This window comes from Lepisma saccharinum, chromosome 9, assembly GCF_977018435.1.
Source record: "Lepisma saccharinum chromosome 9, izLepSacc3.1, whole genome shotgun sequence".
Taxonomy (NCBI): Eukaryota; Metazoa; Arthropoda; class Insecta; order Zygentoma; family Lepismatidae; genus Lepisma; species Lepisma saccharinum.
The window spans coordinates 78,750,986-78,767,983 of NC_139237.1; the positions used below are offsets into that span (position 1 = coordinate 78,750,986).

The window sequence follows — 16,998 nt, forward strand, 5'->3', positions numbered from 1 at the left end:
AATTCCAGCATTCACCTGCTTGTTTGATTTGATTTTCTTTATGTTACTTTGCTTTTGTGCCACTTTTTCCTAATTTGCGAAGATGGGGATGATATGATGAACTCGATGAATGGACGCCGGGATTTGAACCCGGGAATGCTGGCATCATAGCGTGATGTGCTAACTACTCCACCATGGGGGCCGGCTCACCTCTTTGTTAACATGTCATCTTATATGTATATTGTGATATATAGTGGAATCCAGGATTTTACATTTATCTGAATCATACATACAACCTTGATGGTCCCAACATAGCAAAATGTTACAAAATTTTCCTCGATTTTACATTTTCCAGCCCTTTCAAGTTTTTCCAGCTTCATCCCCTGAAATACGTAAAATCGAGGTTCCACTGTATACTCCTTACTTTAATAGCAACCTCTGTGGCAGAGTGGTTAGCACAATGTGCTACGATGCCAGAGGTCCTGGGTTTGAATCCTTACCTGGGTATGGGTATACTTTGTTCGTGCCTCTTCAGCAATTTCATCATATCACTCACTCATCCTCTTGTTATTAGCCAAAAGTGGCAGAAAAGTGAACCAAATCAGTCCTTACTCTCATATATGATGTCAATGAAATTGATTGATTGATTTGGTTTGTTTTACTTCGCTTTTCTGCCACTTTTGGCTAATCACAAAGATGACGACGAGAGATAGGATGAAACAGATGAAGGGACACTCACAAAGAACACCCATACTCATGCTGGGATTCAAACCCACGACCTCTGGCATCGTGGTGAACTCTGCTAACCACTCTCTCTGCCATGGATGTCAGCAATGACAATGAAAGATAAACATTCAATTAGGTAGTGAAACCTTATATGTAACAACATATGTTAATATCTGGTAATAATCAATTAACTTTTGAACTTACATTACTGGAAATACTTTAGGAAATACCACAGAAGATTCAGCTAGATACTCATACAATATCCTGGTCTCGTTTTCATCCGTTGTGTATTTAACCAGAGTTGCCAGCACGGTTAGCACCAGAGCTTGTATGGAAGTATCCGTAAGAACTTCGGGATCCAGAAGAATATTATTTTCGTTAGACACCGACACTCGCGTGCTACGATCCTGCAACAGAATCAAAAACATACTTAGAAATGACTTCGAGATGAATCGACGAGAAGGAAACTTGGGAATGAATATTAATGCAAGAAAGAAACAAATTCAAAATGGTCCTTGCTCTCACGAAATGCAAAAATGTATTCATATCAACTAGAGATGCCAAACTACAAACATTCATATGGATGAACTACAAGATAATGAACATAGTTACTGTGTAAAAGATGACAAACCAATCAGTGATAGGACAAAGCAGGAAGAGAAACTAAGATTTTCTGAAAAAGAAAACAAATATATCATTGCAAAATGCAAAAAAATTGAAAGGAGAGAAAAAAAAAACTGTCACCATGCATGAATGACATTCCTTGTATTGTATTAATTATTGCATTCCGACTGATTGGGAGACAAACGTGGCACATATGAGTTCATATATATATATATATGTATATTTTCAAAAAAATTATAAAGAGTGCAGTGAGGATGGTTTAAGCTCGTGGTTTCTCTTGAGAAACATATGCAGGATGCCAGACAGATATTACATTTAAAAAATATTTACAAGAAGCAAGACAGAAAATAGGAATTGGGTGGTGACTAAACCTGTCATGAGACTGCTTGTACCTTACTCTTGATCGTTTATCGATGATGAAATGGACATGAATATAACTATAAGATGTGATGCAATTCTCCAAGTGGAAGCTTTCTTTATATTATCATTTTTAGGGTAATGGTTCCGATTGCTTTATGATTTTTTCAAATTCTCCTAGCAGGAAGACTAATTATCGTAGAATTTTGGCAATCATTGTCACATGAAATATGAACCTCCCTTAAAGTAATAAGCACTGTTTGGATTTCGAAAAAGTTATGTTGAAAAATAAAAACCTTACGCAAGCATGTGTGCCTTCCATTGACAATGTATTTTCCATTGACAAGTGACTAAGTATCGTAGACTAGTGGGAATTAATGGAGAAGTAAATCAAAACCTTAGTAGAATGCATTTAGGGACATTATTTTAATGCTAAGAGCAGGCACGTTGCCTGATAATGTTCACATGAGCACGTGAACACTCATGTATCTTAAATTACATACATATTAAATGCACACACACACATAATTTTATTCGAAAAACTACTATGTTTGATGTACGAGTATATACACAAAATTTACTCTGACACGACTTATTTCACATCTGACAACTTTTTTAGATGGTTGGTAACACTGACTCCTATGGTGTTCCATGGAGGGTATTGAACACAATTGCTGTGCGTGTTGCATAGAGCTGACAACTAAGGGGCTGTTGGTCACTATACCCCGAAGATGTTCACTTCGCTGTGCGAACAGAGCGACAACATTTCTTATTTTTGGCACCAGAGTGCAGCATATACAAGGCATGTCTAGGGGGACTCGAAAAGGTCTGTGCTTCATAGTTGCAAACTTTAGCGACAATTCACTAAACCTGGCAGATTTTAAGGGGGAGAGGGACAATTTCCCCTAGGTCCTTCTTGTATTACTTCAAATATAGCGTGATTTTGGAGGGAAATTGTTGAAAATAAATTGAACTGTTATTCTCACTTTTTCAATTGAATATGAAGTTAAAAGGGAGAGGAGTAAATATGCATTCAGTACAAAAACATTATTGTGAACACTCGTATGCGAACCGTACACGATGCCACTGGCTAAGAGAACCAAACCTGGCCTGCCTAACCTAACTACGAAAGCATATATTCAACAAAATCTTAAGTAATCTCTAAAACTCCACAGTATGTGTTAACAGAAGTAAATTGAAGTCGAACCATGTTAAAATTGCATTCGTAGCATGATGAAATCGCAATAAAACAAAACGAACTTGGGGCCATTTTTAGTACTTTCCACCCATGTATTAACTCTTACCAATTTTGTCAAAGCTTTTTGAAAAAAAAATACATTTTACATAGGGCTGAGTCGATGACAGTGGTACTAGATATCAGATGGAATTTATCACCAATACTGGCCACATGACAATTTCATGGAGTCTTAATATCATTGAAAATATGTAAAATACAAAATTTTCATTTTTGCAAAACAAGATTGAAGGGAGAAATGGATTTTGTGATTAAAAGAATATCTCATGTGACAATGAACATTTAAAAACAAAAATCTGGTAGTTTGCTATGGTGTAGTTAAAATGGAAAATTTACATGCTAACATTCATAAATATTCTGAACAACTCTGAATTGTTACAATGTTTAAGTATAAATATTGGTTCAAAATAGTATCAGCTGTCCTACTTCTAAATCACAAACAAGAAAATGAGGCAAATTATTTGTATTTTTACTCTACATTGCTTTTCTGCCACTGTGGCTAATCATGACAATGAAGATGAACGATTGCATGAAATTTATTAAGTGATACCCATATACAATCAGGAACTTGAACTCTGAACCTTCAGTAGGATATCACGCCGCAGGCGTGAGTCGAACCTAGGATGCGGCCTGCTGAAGCATTGAAAAAGAGCTTCTTAAAAGCTAATTACGACAGCGAACTTCGGCAAAGTTGGTAAACAACCACAGACATTGCATTAGGCCGACACATTGAAAAATCTGGAAATCAGCGCTTTTCCTCAGATTCTCCATTGCCAAAGGACGTGATCGAGTCAACCATCTTAACGGCCGATAGTTCGAATTTCATTTAAATAGGTCGCGAGAGAAATTATCTTTTTTTTAGTTGTCTTCCGTTTTCAGTCAGATGAAATAGTTACAAAAGAACTCTGTTTCTAGTTGTGCTCAGTTTTCATTGAATCCAGTTATCGTGAGAGAGCTCCATAGTTGCCATAAGTTTAGAAAAAGGAGCGAACGAATGACCGGGAAGTTAAAGTTTATCATTTAAAATATCGGTCTACAAAAGTACAAAGTTTGGAGCCCAGAGCTGCTCCCTTGTCCACTTTCTTACAGAGCAAGGCCACATCACAACAAGGACCAGCAGAGAAAAAATCACCCAACTAGAGGCAAACATGTCTTTCCTCACCCTGCCTGTTCAGTCAAAGGTAGTGTTTTTAAATAAATGTCAGTGTGTTCCTATTTCACGGGACTAGTCTCTTTGCAGTTTGAGTGCAGACGTAGCTCTTCAGAGCTACCTCCTTCTTTCTTACAGCGTTCCTCTCGCTTAGCAAGCGAGTGGCTAAAGGCTGTCATAAACCTATCGACAATCCCCCAAATATTTGGTCTTTAGACGGTAGCAAGATTGTGAGTCGACCACTTAAAGCATTCAAGCCACCAAGGCTGTTGCTCTCAAAGGTGAGAGATCATCCAACGAGTTATGGGATGACTTGGGGTCAGCATGACGAACCCGCAGTCATTTTTTTAAGTTTCCATGGATGGGTTACGCTACTCATTCACAGCTCCCAATTTCCTCACGATGGTGGGTGGCCACGGGTCCCATATCTCAGGAGAAAAGTTATTAAGCTTCCCTCATGAGACTCGAACCTGCAGGCATCCCATAGCCGGAGCCCAAAGCATGATGCCTTAGACCGTACGGCCACGGTGCATGACAGATTGTCCCATCCCATCCGTAAATTATTCCTTCAAACCTCCCGTCACTGAAAGTTTCGTACAATTTCACAACCCATCGTTGAAACCTCCCAAACTTCTGTCTGCAAATGTTTTTATATTTTGTCAATAATGCTTTAAGGATCTTATATACAGCACACATACATATAATAAGACTCTGTACTAAAAAAAAAATACTACGGCATTTACTAGCTAAATTGCATCACAGGCCTATATACAATTCTGCTGAAGCTTTTACTAGAAAAATAGAATCCGATAGCTACTGGTAGCTGAAAGCATATTAATCATGGTGCACAATGCCCTATCTACTTTCATCTCTATGCAAGGCTATCATTGTGCATGACTAACTGCACTAGCCTACCTTGTTTCCAGGTTCATTCCCATCCAATCTACTTTGTTCTTGGGTTGTGGGAGCAGAAAACGAACGCTGCGTTTTGAAGAGAACTTTTGCATTCTGCTCAACAGTTATTTTTTTAAATATTTATTTCCAAGTCGAGGAGACCAAAAGTGGCAAAATAAGGTCAAGAACATGGGCAAGCACAGAAGAGAAATGAAAAAGAAAGAAGAAGAAAATCAGATCAAAACCTTATTTTTGAAAGAAGAGAAAGGATGCATTAAGAGAAAAAAAAAGTAAATTTGCAAATTACTACCCATAACCTTACTTTGCCCATCGAAGCACCAGCTGCTTCTACAGACTTCTGAGTCTTAGGGGCTGGTACGGATGAGGATCTCTGTGTGCGAAATAAGGGCCGGGGATTCTGCAAGCCGAAATCCAAGCTTCGCCACCCTTTACTTTCACTTGCTTGTACCTAGAAACAATGTCTGGGCTCAGTTTTGTGTCACTGAGGAGTGACAGGTGGGTCAAACAATAGGGGTATTGACGAATCTTCACGGTTTCTACTTCCTGCAGTGTCAACAAGATGGTAACTCTTTTCTTTTCACAATGAAGGATAGAACAAGCTACCACAAACACATATGTCACAACAATAAATAAGAATCAGCTAGCAACTGCATCTGCTAACGAATTAATTTCCTACATTTACTACTCTTGGTGGAAATAACTGCAATTTCAGTCACCTGGAAGTTGAAATATTTGCTTATTATATTGAAAACACTTCACACATATAAATTAGCTGAAATGAAATGTTAATATGAAGACATTACCTACATACCAGTATCAGTTAATGCATTTTTAAAACTACTTCAATACACAGACATCTAATGCATTAAGAGTTGGGCAGCTACAATCAGTCACAAAAAAATAGCACCACTCTCAAAAATTGCATGTTTAGGGTGATTTAATAATAACAATAACCCATGCTCGACAGCCCTCAAAGAGCCTTGGCCTATCTCCCGACTGTCAGTCTCCCTCCCAAAATCCTACCTAGAGGTGTGGAGATCTTCAACCGGTAATGAGGTGCCATGGGGTCAGCATGTAGAACCCTCAGCCGTTATAGGATATATCTGAGACCAGGTTACACTACTCTCTCGTAATTTCCCAATTTCCTCATGATGGTGGTTTACGCAGGACGAGAACCTAGAGACTTTACCCAGGCAGACTCGAACCCATGCAGACCCACAGTCAGAGTCCAAAGCTCAGCATCTTAGACTGCACAGCTACGGAGGAGGATGATAATTAATAATCATAATTTTTATCCACCCTGTATGTGACCATGACTCCACCCTTCCTCTGGTCCAGTTCACAGGCTCAGAAAAAAATAAATTGTTTTCTATATCATCCAGTTGCCGGAAGATCACATAATTCATAGCAGAGCAAAAACACAGTGGTGCTATTTTTTGTGACAGACTGTACATAGCAGTGTGAGAACAAGAGGAACATAACTCCAAAAATGTTCGGTTTTGTTTAACGTATCTTCTCTGAAGGGCTCCATCACTTCTTAGCAATATATTTTTCTTAAAGTCAGACATATTCTTAAGAATACTTTATTTTCTGTCTCCTATAAATTACATACATTGGAGTTGTCTGTCTGGTTCTCACATGATGATATGGGAAAAGGCAAAATCAGTGATAGACAACCAGGACACAGTTTGGCAAGATTTACCATGCAGTGTTGCCTTATCCAACTATCAACTCTCTCCCCACAGGAAATCAGTTCATTGTCATCCTGGATATTTTCGACAAATATTGTGTCATTAGCAATCAGCTGGTACTAGTGGTATCAGTATTGGAAAGTACCAGTTGAAATTGAATCACCAATACTAGTAATAGTTTCAGAAAGTGCAGCGTTTCACAGGGTATGCAAAAATGCCGTGACACTTTTGTGGCATCTAAATATCTCGGAGACTACGCAAAATGAAACTAGGCAAAATGCATAAATGTCATTACACTGGTATTTAGACTGACATTGTAGGGAGAAATGGATTTGTGATTAAATGATGTAAAATAATGAACACACTGAATTTCAAGTATCGGTATCACTGGTATGAGTACATGCTCAAAGAGGTATCGGCTCAAACCCAAGTATCGGTATCACTGGTATGAGTACATGCTCAAAGATGTATCGGCTCAAACCCCGATTGTATCACATGTATTAGAAATAGAAAATGTGAAAAAACTAGTTCGTCACAAACCTCCAAGGAAATCTAGTTGCAAGTAGATGCACTGCAGTGATGCTGCAAGAGAATGTCAACTACCTAATTTTGTGTTTGATAAGGTAAAGGTGAAGTTCCCCATGCATATAGCACTGTGCCATGAAGGCACATTTAGGGGATGTGGGGATAGGGCCCCACACATTCTCGATCTTGGCCATTTTGGAGGTGATGTGATCAGCACCATGCTCTGGCTGCCTTTACCGCCAGGTACAAATTGATTTATGAGCCGCAGACCTGCTTCATGCGGGGACAAGGCCTGAAAAATTCCAAACTTAGATCACCCACCCCAGGAATCGAACCCAGGTCTCACGTGCGACAGCCAGATGCCATACCAACTAGACCCCTGTATTTTATTAGTTTTTGCAATAATGTATTTTACAAATGCAGTGAAAACTCAATTATGGGTTTTTCAGGAGCCTGACACTAAAGAACTAACACAGGCAATGTAAAATATAGTAATTTTTTAAAATGTATTTCTTTATTGGAACTATGGAAGTCAAATGTATGATGTGGGAAAAAATGGGAAATCTTGAAAATAAAATTGTAATTCCACTGTAATGAGGGAAATTCAAACAAATATTTTAACAATATTAGAATATGTTGCTTTGTAACTAACCATTTGGCTTAAATGGGATATTTGCAGACAACAAGAATGCAAAGCATCTTGTTTCATTATCTCTCCTCTTGCCATTAGAAACACTAAGTGGAATGAATTATTTTGTTTCTCCACTTGTGACTTCATGTTATTAACCTTGCCCTTTTTATGGCAAGTGTACAAATGACTTTAGGACCATGATGTATAAAAGATAATGCTAAACTGAACAGTAACTTGATACTATTTGACACAGCCTCAAATACATGCGAAATATGTAAAATTGGGAAAAAATTTTGTAATATTTTGCACTATTGTGATCATGAAGATTGAAAGTACAATACAAGAAAATGTAACATTAAAGTTCCATAATAACTGCTGACCAAGGAAACAGTCCCTGAAATACATCAATTTTGATCTGACATAACACAATTATAGAAAACTGAAAGTAATGGTAGTAACATTAATAAAAAGGGAGTGAGAATGCAATCTTTGAAATTATCCATTGGAAGGGAGTGAAAATACAAGCTTTCACATTATCCATTGCCCAAAGAATTATCAGGTGAGTGTGTAATGAATGTTACGTCAAGAAAAAATGAAAACTGTGTGATTTACACATCTTTGCATCAATATATTTGCTAAATCTCTTGATAAGAAAACAACTAAGTACAAGGCTTATGCCATCGTCTAAAATTCACAATATGACTTAGAATCTGTTTGAACTTGTTTTTCTTTCATTCATGGGAGAGAACTCAAGTTTCATGATTGCATGATAATGATGAGCCATGCTTACAGACCTGAGCCAAAAATCACTTTGAACCAATACCAATGCTGACACAGTGATGTCACTACTATTAATTATTCATAATTTTACAAGATAATAGTTTTATCACAAAATCCAGTTCTCCCCACAATGTTGTTACAGAAAACTATGCATTTTGCATAATTTCCAGGATATTCAGAGTCTGCGAAAGTGTTGTGCAGCATATTTGTAGACCCTCACAAGATTTCTGGACTACAAAAAAATATATCAGTGATTAACACTCTGCAGACTGGCCTGGAAATATCATGTTTTTCTATGTGGATTTTTTTCCTGTTTTTTAAAAAAATCATAGAAAATATGTTTGTATGTTTGTTATTATTTGAAAAACCTTTCTGAAATCTATAAAATGTCCCTTTTCCACATATATGTTACAATTTGTAACTTTTTCTCACGTTTATGAATGTTTTTCTGTAACAATTTTTTGAAAGAGAAAAATAAAACATTGTAAAAAATGTTACCAAAAACATATTTTCAATATGTAATATAGAAATAGTTAATAGTGTGAATCATCTTTCATTCACTGTAAAGCGAAGGGCGAGCCATGCCTATCACCCATTTTATTGGACAGTATTCATACGAAGGGCATGTTAAAGTCTAACCGATACTCTCTAATAGGGATATCACTGCTATTGGCTGATACATATTGGCATAGTTACCAACATTCTAACAACAACAATAGACTGCTAATAGACTACACTAAATTCGCAATTACAATACAACATGCCTATCCATCATATTACAAAGACAAAGGAACAGAAAGTTGCATGCAATGAATATCTGAGGTGATATATACAAACGAATGTTCCCCCTCATTTCATTCCCCTCAAATTCCAAAGATTATTTACACAACATACACGTTACAGGAGCAGCTTTACAAAAATAAATACATTTTCTCTAACGCACTGTGGGCAATGTACGTACCTGAAAAATCATATAAGTTGTGTTTATAGAGCAACCACAAGGCAAAAAAAAAACCTTGGACGCAAAGTCCCCTTGCAGCTTTCCCTTTTCCAGTCCCCTTGCAGCTTTCCCTTTTTCCGTTCAGCTTGGGCCATAATGAAGCATGGTCCACTCTCCCCCTCCCCTCCATGCACCTGAGTCGCGAGTCTGCGCAGGTTTCTTTGCTTGTGGTTCCACTATAGAAAGAATTACTCACCTGCTGTACTTGAGTCTGTTTCTGCTGCTTGGCCTGGTTAATGGATGCTTGGTCCAGCACTTCCCATGACTTCTGCCTCCTGTTGGCAGGAGCCGTGGAGCCTGGCTGATAGTTTTCTTTAGGATCTCTAGACAGAGTAGAGGATGGTGTACTGCCAGTTGTTTCAGTTTTCTGGCTTAGCGAAGAAACAGTAGGACTCTACCAAAGAGAAACAACGTACATATTTGAATTAGTTAACTTGAAGCCAATAAGTTAGATACTATTGACAGAAACTAACTGTGAATTTCATTGAAAAATCAAAACGAACTATGGGACATGTTTTACTGAATTAATATATTGTCCTCCAATGCCAGCTTCTTCACAAAGTACAACAAAATGGCAAGAGGAATAAAAAAACCTACAAAATTATCATACAAAAATAATCACTAACTATTTAAGCTAACAATGACTGTTTAGTTAGAACTAACTGTATTTCGCATTATCTTCTTTAACTGACAATTAATTTGCACAATCACTCACATGTATCTTGGGAAAAATTATATTTGCATGCCAGTGGAGGGGATCGAACCTATGAAAGACACCACTAACAAAACAAAAAATAAATTTGTTCACCTGAAGAAGAGAAAAGAGGTGCTCTCGCAAAAAATAGTGATATAATAAGTGTAGTTAAAAGCACTAGACAGTGGATAATGCCTAATTAACAATGCATGCTAATGTAGAACCATTGTCACTAACATTCAGAAAATTATTAAAATCATGTTTTCAAATATTTTATTGGATCTAATGATGTTGTTTTTTCTGTTGGTCCCTCCAAGAAACATTGGATTGGAAATTCACTGTACATTGAAATCTAATTATTGGTTCAAAAAATTATTGAATCAGTAAATTTCATTCTTAATTACACCAATAGCCTATACTGAGTAAGTGACAAATAATCTGTTCCACTGCTACTATGTATGTATGTATGTGTGTGTATATATATATATATATATATATATATATATATATATATATATATATATATATATATATATATATCCACACTTAAATTTCATCCAAAGATTTTAGTATAAACTAAGAGTAATTCAAGGAACTAGATTGACATACTTTATTCAATAATAATAATGATTGCAATGAAAAAAAAAGGTATTGAGAAAGTAATGTTAGCATGTTAGTAAAATTTGTCAGTAATATATCATCTACTGCATCCTTGATGGTGCAGTGGTAGCATCGGCACCTTGTACTCAAGGGGTCCAGGTTCGATACCTGGTGGTTCAGATCCCCCTTTAATAATTAGCCTTGCTCTGCATAAAGTGGACTTAAAACTCAAACTCAAACATCACTTACTAATAGATAAATAAAAAAAAAACATTGTGTCAATGAATGACAAAAGGGACAACTTTTATTTACCTGCGAAAAGCTTAAATGCAAATCAACTGGGAAATTTTCATTTGAACCTGATTCTGGAACTATACGAGTGAATGAATGCTTCACATGGCAGCGACTTCTAACTTCTTCCGATACGGAAACAAGAGCTGAAAGGAACATTCTCAAGATTAGAAGGAGGAGAACAAAATCAGCTTTTTGATATCTCAAAACACAGTAGGAAGGTAACACAATTTATCTGCATGATTTGACCCACAATAGCTAAGAAGACCTGATTAGAAATTGCAATCTTACACATTTTTGTGAAACTCGTGAAACCATTAAAATGTAGTTTTACTGCCTAAATCAATACTCAGTTAAGGAAATTAATCAGGAATTTGACAAATCATAAATTTACTTCTATTACTTACAGCTATTTTCAACTTTATGCACACACACATGTAATAAATATAAGGACATCTCTTTCAGTGTTACTGAGCATACGTAATACTTCTCATTTCTTTATAGATAAGAATCCATAAAATTTTGAAATTGAATATAATATAGCATGTAAATCTCACCTGCTAAATAAGCCACACTCTCAGGAGTAACTTCAAATTTATCACGTTTTTGTGGTTTGGCTATGATGCCAAGGAGCATTGTAAGAACTCTTGCTGTCCGTGTGACAGTTGTTGCAGTTGGGTGACGGAAGCCCTTTAGAAGGTGGCCCACCAGTGCAAAATGGAAGTTCGCTGAAATTTTAAAAAAAGTAATTATTAGTAATGTTACAGAAGGATGAGTTATCCAAAGCATGATGTATGTTTACTGATACTATACTCAGGTACAATTCAAGTTCACAAGTGTTCAGAAGTGTTGAGAACCAGTGGAACTTTTTCAGTTGCATTTTATCCATTTTAAATAAGGTTGAACCAATACCACTTTGAACCCATACTAATATTACTGATTTCCACTGATACCAATGCTTGAAAATTGTAACACTTCAAAGCAGTTCAGAATGGAAGCATTCCATATTAAATGCTTCAAAATAGTCAAGAGTTTCATATGAGATAATTATTCAATTACCCACAAAGTTGTTGAAAAATTATGAAAATTATTCATTTTGCATAATTTTCATGTTAATCAGACTCTGCAAAAGTGTCATGTAGCATTTCTGCAGACTCCACGGAACACCCGAACTGTGGACAAGTTACTACCGGTCGGCATCTGTGATAAAATTCCAATTGATACTTTTCCAATATCAATATCGGCTAGCTCAGACATAGTTTTAATAGCATAACTTTCACTGAAAGTTATATAAGTAATAAACTCCAGTTTTAAGCAGAACAGGATATCTTTTGGCAAATATATTTTAATTGCAAACCATCAATCAAAACATTTGAATAAAAATTGCTTTACCTTTAAAGCTGAGTCCTACTGCATGATCCAGCTGCTTGAAATGCCATTCCAAAGGTTCTCGTGTTGCCATCATCACTTGCTCAATTGGCTGAAACAGAAAAATAAATTTTCAGGCAATTCAAGCAAACATGAGCGACAATTCCTATACCTGAGGAACCTCTCTGTTCTGAGAAGGAAGGAAAAAGATGTATTCCTCAATCCTTCCACTCTAGGCTCATAGAATTTTGTCAGCAGTCAAATGACATCACAAACATCTTTCAATAAATAAAATAAAGTAAAAATGCATACCTTCTCATCAAATGTTTTCTGTGAATCAAGTGTATGTAGATTCTGTTCCAGAAGTGCCAGCCCTGATGCGTACAGAGAAACTTCATCAAGTTGCAACACTGATATAGCAACCCAGAAGAGGGCACGGTGAATGGGGGATTCCTGCAACCAGATAAACAGAATATGAACCATTCATGCATGAAAATAACATTGGAATAGTGCAAAACATTGATTATGCATTTTTCAATGACAGTAGTGTAAAATGCAGAGCAATGTACAAATCTGGGAATGTAAAATACAGGGTGTACAGTACTTACCGGTCTTAATAATGGCTGCAACCTGGTTAGACACATCACTAGTGCTTCCAGCAATGTAATATCTGTGAAGCTCTCCAATGCCTTCACCAATATCCTCAGCAGCTGTTTTATATCCTGATCTGTTACACTCTTGCCTGTAAGCAAAGGACATTATTAACAATGACATCACCTAAAAAATATTTACTTTATATTTATAATACACAGCAGTGGTGGTGTAGTCTGTAGTAGGGCATCTGCCATCCGGGAGGCCTGGGTTCAATTCCTGGGTTGGATGATCTAAGGTCTGAAATATTCCGGCCATGTCCTTGCATAAAACAGTTCTGGGGCTCACCCAGTCCAAATCAATGGGTACCTGGGTGCAACCCTGGAGCATGGTGCTGATCACATCACCTCCAAAATAGCCGAGATCGAGAATGAGTGGGGCCCTACCACAGCATCCCCATAATATGCTTTCATGGCATATGCAATATGCAAGGGAAACTTTGTATTTTTAATACAAGACACAACACAACATAACCAAAAGATTGATTCTTGATTTATTGAGTTGGTTTATTTTACTTCACTTTAATGCCACTTTTGGCTAACTGCAAAGATGAGGAAGCGTGATGATAGGATGGAATTGATGAAGGGACACTCACAAAGAACGCCCAGGCCAGGATTTAACCGGGGACCCCCTTTTGTCACAGCATGCTGTGCTAACCACTCCGTCACAGAGACCAGTACATTGATTCTTGAGAATTCACATTTATTTATCAAGATTCATGCTCTCTTAGAAAAAAAAAAATCCCTGACATTTCCAGGTACCTTAACATAACTTTCAGGATTTAACATACTAATAAAAAGTGTTGTCTTAAACTTTGCATGTTAATCAAACTTAGTTCACAATTTTGAAAACATTTTTTTTATGTTAAATATTCCCCCAAAAGGAACCAGTTAGGCAGAAAATGCAAAATATGTTGCCTGTTTCTTGCTCTGGCAAAAAACACTCCAGGTCTTTGAACAATTTGTATAAATATTGCAGACGTTATTATGTGTTCTTCAGTATTATGTTTATTTTCCCACTTTTCTTGGTAATTCTGACCCAGAATACTGTTCACAGTATGATGAAAATAGGTCATTTGCATCTTCACATTCATGTACATTTACAGCATGTACATGTACAAATAAGAACAGTAATGCCACCAGAAGGAAAATGATCGGGGAGGCACAATTGTGAGACAGGAAAAATTCGAGGCTGGGGTAGTCATATTAATACATTACGAAGAACAATACAAAAAAAATGCATATTTGAGCTAAAAGAGCATTTATCTATGTACTTTTACTTGTTTGGTAGAGGAGGGAGATACAGAGAGAGCATTTGTTTCTTTTGCTTTGTCTGGTGGTGTCACTGGGTAAGTGTATAAAAAAATTAGTAATTTGACACACTTATTAGCAACATACTTACTGATGCATCCGAATACAATCAGGGCTCTGGGCTGAAGGGCAGGATTATAGCAAAATGCAAAACTCTTTCCCAGGCCTGTCCAAGTTGCTAGCCACTGGCACTCTGGGATATCTTTCATGCAGGCCTGAAAATAATAAGAAAAATACATCATGAAACAGAAGGATGTTTTAAAAAAACAACTAAATATTGAACTGATAAAGAGAGTTTCAATGTAGAGAATAGAAATAATTAATCTGTTATTATAATTCAAAATGAATTATGTCAACCACCATGGCAGAGTGATTAGCACAGCTTGCTACAATGCCAGGTGTCCTGTGTTTGAATACCAGCCTAGGCAAAGGTGTTCTTCATCAATTTCATCACATCCTAGGGATGTGCCGAAGCCGATTACAGATGTATGAAAATCGGCCGAAATTGACACATCGGTATCAGAATCGGCAAAAATCCGATATTTAAACCGGTACAGATTATACTAGAGTTTTTACCTTCTAACAAGTTTTATATTCTAGTTTTGTAAGATTTATTGAAAATTTGGTTATGATTCGTCATTGTAGAGTTTTTGTAATACAATTATTGCAAACTCATTCAGAGGATCAACCTAACTATAAATTGGAAATAAAACAGTACATTGCTGAACCAGGATCTGCTGTTGTATTAGAAATTCAAAAATGAATATTCAAACCTGAAGCAAGTCCTGAGAAAATACTTGGGCATACCTGCTGCATCAGTATTCAGTGATTGAGTGTTCAGTGTTGCTGAACAGATTTGAGATAAGAGAAGAAGTAGGTTACTTCCTGAGTGCTTCCAAATCTCGTGTTTCTGAAGTTGAATCTGGCAGAACAGGAATTCATTTTGCATTTCAAAGAACTGCTTGTGTACTAATGTTTAATCTCTTGAGAAACCATGTTCTTCTTAAAGGTTCACATAACATTTTGTAGATGCAAATGTACATTCACATCTCCTGAGAATATATATGTATATACATATGATATGCAATAGAAATGTACATAGCAAATTTATTTTTGTCATGCTGAAAATAACATCCCATTTCTGTTTAATAATCTTATGTATCGGAATCGGTTAAATATCGGCATCGGTATCGGTTCCAAAAATTATCGGTGAGTACATCGGCATCGGTAAATTTTCAGCTTCGTCACATCCCTATCACATCCCCACTCATTTTCATCATTGTGATTAGATGAAAGTGGCAGAAAAGCAACAGTCAATAACTAAAATCAAATAAAATCAAAATTAATTATGAGGCGTACATGTGCAAATTGTTTTACTATTATTTTGATAGAAAACATAACAACATTTAACTATACCCCAAATAAGATTCATGAGATTCATCCTTGATGAAGACCATTTGGTATTCTTCAAATTCTTTGAAAAAAAAATATGTATAAAAAAATTTACATGAACATTGAACATTTTTAAACCAAAATGTCATAATCAAGCAATCATCGTGTAGAGAAACAAGTACATTTTTAAATTCCTTCAGTAGACAAAACTGCATTTATATTAAAAGAAGCTTGCATGGTTTATAAAGAGCTATTACCCTATCTGTTTTTCACACTAACCTCCATAATTTCCAGAAGAGCATCCGTAATGACTTCAAGTGATGGAAGCGATATTCTCTCACGTTCGCTTGAATTTCCTGAAAAATTCCTTTCTCCAAACCTGAAACAATGTCATTCCATTAACACAATATAGAACAAAATCTAGTATGATTCAATTATGAAAATAATTTTACAAGATATTGATACCATTATTTCTATTATTAGAAAACCATGGCTATTCAGATAATTTGTAATGCTGCAATATACAGGAATGTGCAGAAATTACATGAGTGAATCATGTAGATCTGTAGGAATTAGGGCTGTCCAAAACTACTTTGAACCAATATTGATTCAAAATAATATCAATACTTGAAAATGGTAACCATTGAAGGTACTTCAGAATATTTATAAATTTTAGAGAGGGTCATGCATCTTCTGTAACGCTACAGACAGCTTACACACGGCAAACAGCAGCATATACTTTCAACCTCCCCCTTCCACCCCAACATGCTAAATCCAGTAGTTTAAAACCATAATGTCTGGTACTGTTGAAATAGTCTGTTACTTTTACCAGGGTGGCTACAAACAAGCAGAAATGAAATTCCCTGACTTTTCCAGGTTTTCCAGGACAAAATTTACATTTTTCCCTGACAATTACAAACTAAACTAAATCGATGTTCTTGCAAATGGAAATAATAAACTCCTACAGATCCACGTATCGATTTGCTAAGTACCAATATTATCTTCTATTAAATTGACTTAATTTCTCTAATCTCTATGATTTGAATTCAAACTGCAAAA

At 36.3% G+C, this 16,998-nt stretch overlaps 1 protein-coding gene across 5 annotated transcripts in view; it reads right to left on the reverse strand.

Annotated features, from left to right (window-relative positions):
• The window catches only part of Nf1 (neurofibromin 1), a 135,046-nt gene that overhangs the window by 11,808 nt on the left and 106,240 nt on the right, over positions 1-16,998 (reverse strand). For all 5 annotated transcript variants that reach the window (XM_083128477.1, XM_083128478.1, XM_083128476.1 and 2 more), the window contains 9 exons: positions 16,219-16,318; positions 14,639-14,762; positions 13,195-13,328; positions 12,899-13,039; positions 12,611-12,698; positions 11,776-11,946; positions 11,240-11,364; positions 9,830-10,027; positions 910-1,112 (listed from right to left, as the gene is read on the reverse strand). In XM_083128477.1, coding sequence (XP_082984603.1) covers positions 910-1,112; positions 9,830-10,027; positions 11,240-11,364; positions 11,776-11,946; positions 12,611-12,698; positions 12,899-13,039; positions 13,195-13,328; positions 14,639-14,762; positions 16,219-16,318 — 1,284 coding nt within the window. The remainder of the gene's footprint in view (positions 1-909; positions 1,113-9,829; positions 10,028-11,239; positions 11,365-11,775; positions 11,947-12,610; positions 12,699-12,898; positions 13,040-13,194; positions 13,329-14,638; positions 14,763-16,218; positions 16,319-16,998) is intronic.